This window comes from Morone saxatilis, unplaced genomic scaffold (genome assembly GCF_004916995.1).
Source record: "Morone saxatilis isolate NCDOM2014 unplaced genomic scaffold, NCSU_SB_2.0 Contig11, whole genome shotgun sequence".
Classification (NCBI taxonomy): Eukaryota; Metazoa; Chordata; class Actinopteri; family Moronidae; genus Morone; species Morone saxatilis.
The window spans coordinates 10534091-10537063 of NW_023339663.1; the positions used below are offsets into that span (position 1 = coordinate 10534091).

The window sequence follows — 2973 nt, forward strand, 5'->3', positions numbered from 1 at the left end:
ACACATATACATATACACACACACACACACATACACACACATACACACACACACACACATATATATATGTTGTTTTTTGGAAACAATTGTAACTGAAGCTAAAGCTATGAATGAATCAAGTAATTCTCTTCAGTGAAATACATAGGAGAACATATTTCTGCCATTGTGATAACTTTCACAGTCATATTATTAAAACCACCGTGCAGTGTTTTAGTATCCGATATGCTTTCACACTAGCAGATCTATTACTCAAAATGGCCTGAAACAACACACCCCAAACCAATGCAGCTCATTGAGTTCTTTTAATGCAGTGCCATTTTCTGTCTCAATGCTGGGACTGATTGAAGAGCAGTATCACTAGTTCACAAAGCCATACTGTTATGGTATTCTGTAGGTCACACTGAACACTGAAAAATATTCTACGTAAGGGCTCTGACACACCCAACTGTTGGCCATCATTGTGCTCGGTGTGGCTGACTGTTGCCTGCAGGTTTTGCAGTGAGTCTGGCACAGTTGGCTATAGTCAGCATTAATCAGCAACCATTCAGCCAAATCAGCATGATGAATCAGCCTCAAGGGCAAACAGTAGGAAAGGATTCTCTGACTCTGTGTTCAAACAAAATCTGTTCATTTACTCATTTGGTGCAGGCTTCCCTTATTTTTTCATCTGGCCACATGATGACAATCCCCCTGTAAAACAAAACTTTACAGTGCCAAATGAAACTTTTTAATCAGAAATATTCCTATTTTCTATTCCAAACCTACTGTATAGTGATACTTTTAAATCAGATTCACATTGACATGAAAGTAACTGGCTAATTTGTTTTGCACACATGATGATTTTTGGATTAGACAGTTATTTCCCCCGATCGTGGGTTAGATAGAGAACACATACGGCGATGAACTGTAAGTCTTTACTGGTTCTTTGAGGTTGGCTTGGTGTGTGTCAGGTTTTTAAAGGTGGTCTGAGTGAACATGTGGGTGAATAAGAAACTGTTCACAGCCTGACCTGTGCAGATGGTCTCCACCAGCTTGGGGTCGTGCTGGGCTCCGAGCAGGGACTGGAAGTATCCTGGGTTCTTCTCTAGCTGGTCTTGAGCCCCACTGGCTGACATCCAGACCAGAGCCCGGTGCTCATTAGGAATCCCCTTACGTACGTAACGCTTTACTGAAAGGAGAGGGAGAACATTGAGTTCAGTTTTATTGCATGCACCCACTCTGTGAGGATACTGGTGTTCGGTTTTCACACTCACGTTTTACATTCTTCTGCACCTTGCTTTTTCCCTTCAGGAGTTTGGACCACTTGATGCATCGTCGGGTGAGCACAACTAGATACTGGGACATTAGCTCCTCATATGATTCATAATCAAAGTCCTCTGAGCGCTCAAAACCATATGGATCCACGCTGGGTCAAAAGGCACAAAGTTAGCAACTGTTAAAAACACTTTAAAAGATTGTGTTCAGCCAGTAAATCACAATCACCATCAGAATTACCAAAGCTTTACTATCATAGCATTGAAAATCTCTTATTGAACAAAATAATATGAACAGAATCAGGTGAACCTGAACACTTGTGTATGTATGCTGGTGTGTGTGTGTTTGTGCTTTTTCTTCTGTACTATGATGTTATTTATTGTATTTGGGGGAAATACAGGAAACACATTTTCAATAATGTAAAAAATGTTGTATTTTCTAAAATCTCTCATTGTCATTCATTAGTCCGGTATCATTTAACTGCTCGTGTTGGTAGCATTTAGGCCTTATCATCCCTACTTACTTAGCACCATGCTCAGACGTAACTATTAGATAAAGCCATTACAGCACAAATAAAGTGTAATGTTTCTATTTTGGTAATGTATTTTAATATATATTAATATTTCATACATACCATGTGTATCAACATTATATATATCCACTATCTGGCTATAAATGAAATGGTTGTGGGTGTTGGTGGCTCAACCCTAATGCGTTAGGTAACACGATAATCTCCCTTCAGCTTAACCCTTTCACAAGAAGAAGAAAGGCACCTACAGACCAGCAATGTGGTAGGCTACTACATCGGTTTTCAACATGCACAACTTTACCACTGTAGTACATACACGACACAGCTTACACGGCATATAGTTCGAGTCTTAACTTGTGTGGCTCTGCAAACACTGGGTGAAAATAAAGGTATCATTACGCAAACACTATGGTCTTAGAATGGCCTTCGTTGCCAAAACAAAAGGAAGGGCACACTTTAGATGTATCAGTGTGGAGTTTGTGACCGTGGCACATGATTTAACGTGTTGGTTCAGGTTATCATTTTTTTCCCTTTAGCACTGGAGTATGAGTGCAATTCTAGTCAAGTCCAATCAGTTGTTTTTACCATCCTACCTTCAAGAAGGTCATAATATTCAGTGTTTTAAAGATATGTTCATTCAACTTTGTCATTTTGGAGCCTGCAGTTTCTAATCTAAGTTATCCATCATTGACCACCCACCGAGAGCCGAAGGGTCTGTCCTAGGTTTCTGCCTTTTAACAGGCAGTTTTTACTTCCCCTGTCGCCAAGGTCTTGCTCATGATGGTATACTGTTGGGTCTCTGTAAATGTTAAAAGGAGTTCGGTCTAGATCTGCTCTATTTGAAAAGTGTCCTGGAGATAATCTTCTGTTATGAACTGCCGCTTATACAAATAAAATTGAATTGAAAATTGAATTGAATTGATATAGAATATTAATATACAAATTAATATTAGAATTACCTCAACAGATCCACAAACTACAGACTCCAAGTAGTTCAAGTTTAATCAACACCCATCTTAAAACATTTGCACCAGACTGCATTTCATTTCACCCAAGTGTACCAATAAACCTGCCATCCACTGAAGTTTTATTTGATCCATCAGGTGATGACAGAAATTGGCCAAATTCCTAATGAACAAAAAAAACCTATATAAACACCTCCTGCAGAAAGTATATCACTATGTAAATCA

At 39.1% G+C, this 2973-nt stretch overlaps 1 protein-coding gene across 1 annotated transcript in view; it reads right to left on the reverse strand.

Annotated features, from left to right (window-relative positions):
• grtp1a (growth hormone regulated TBC protein 1a) overlaps positions 1 to 2973 on the reverse strand; it is an 8854-nt gene that overhangs the window by 4855 nt on the left and 1026 nt on the right. The window contains exons 2-3 of the mRNA XM_035651745.1: positions 1254 to 1405; positions 1010 to 1168 (exon numbers count right to left, since the gene is read on the reverse strand). Of these exons, the coding sequence (XP_035507638.1) occupies positions 1010 to 1168; positions 1254 to 1405 (311 nt within the window). The remainder of the gene's footprint in view (positions 1 to 1009; positions 1169 to 1253; positions 1406 to 2973) is intronic.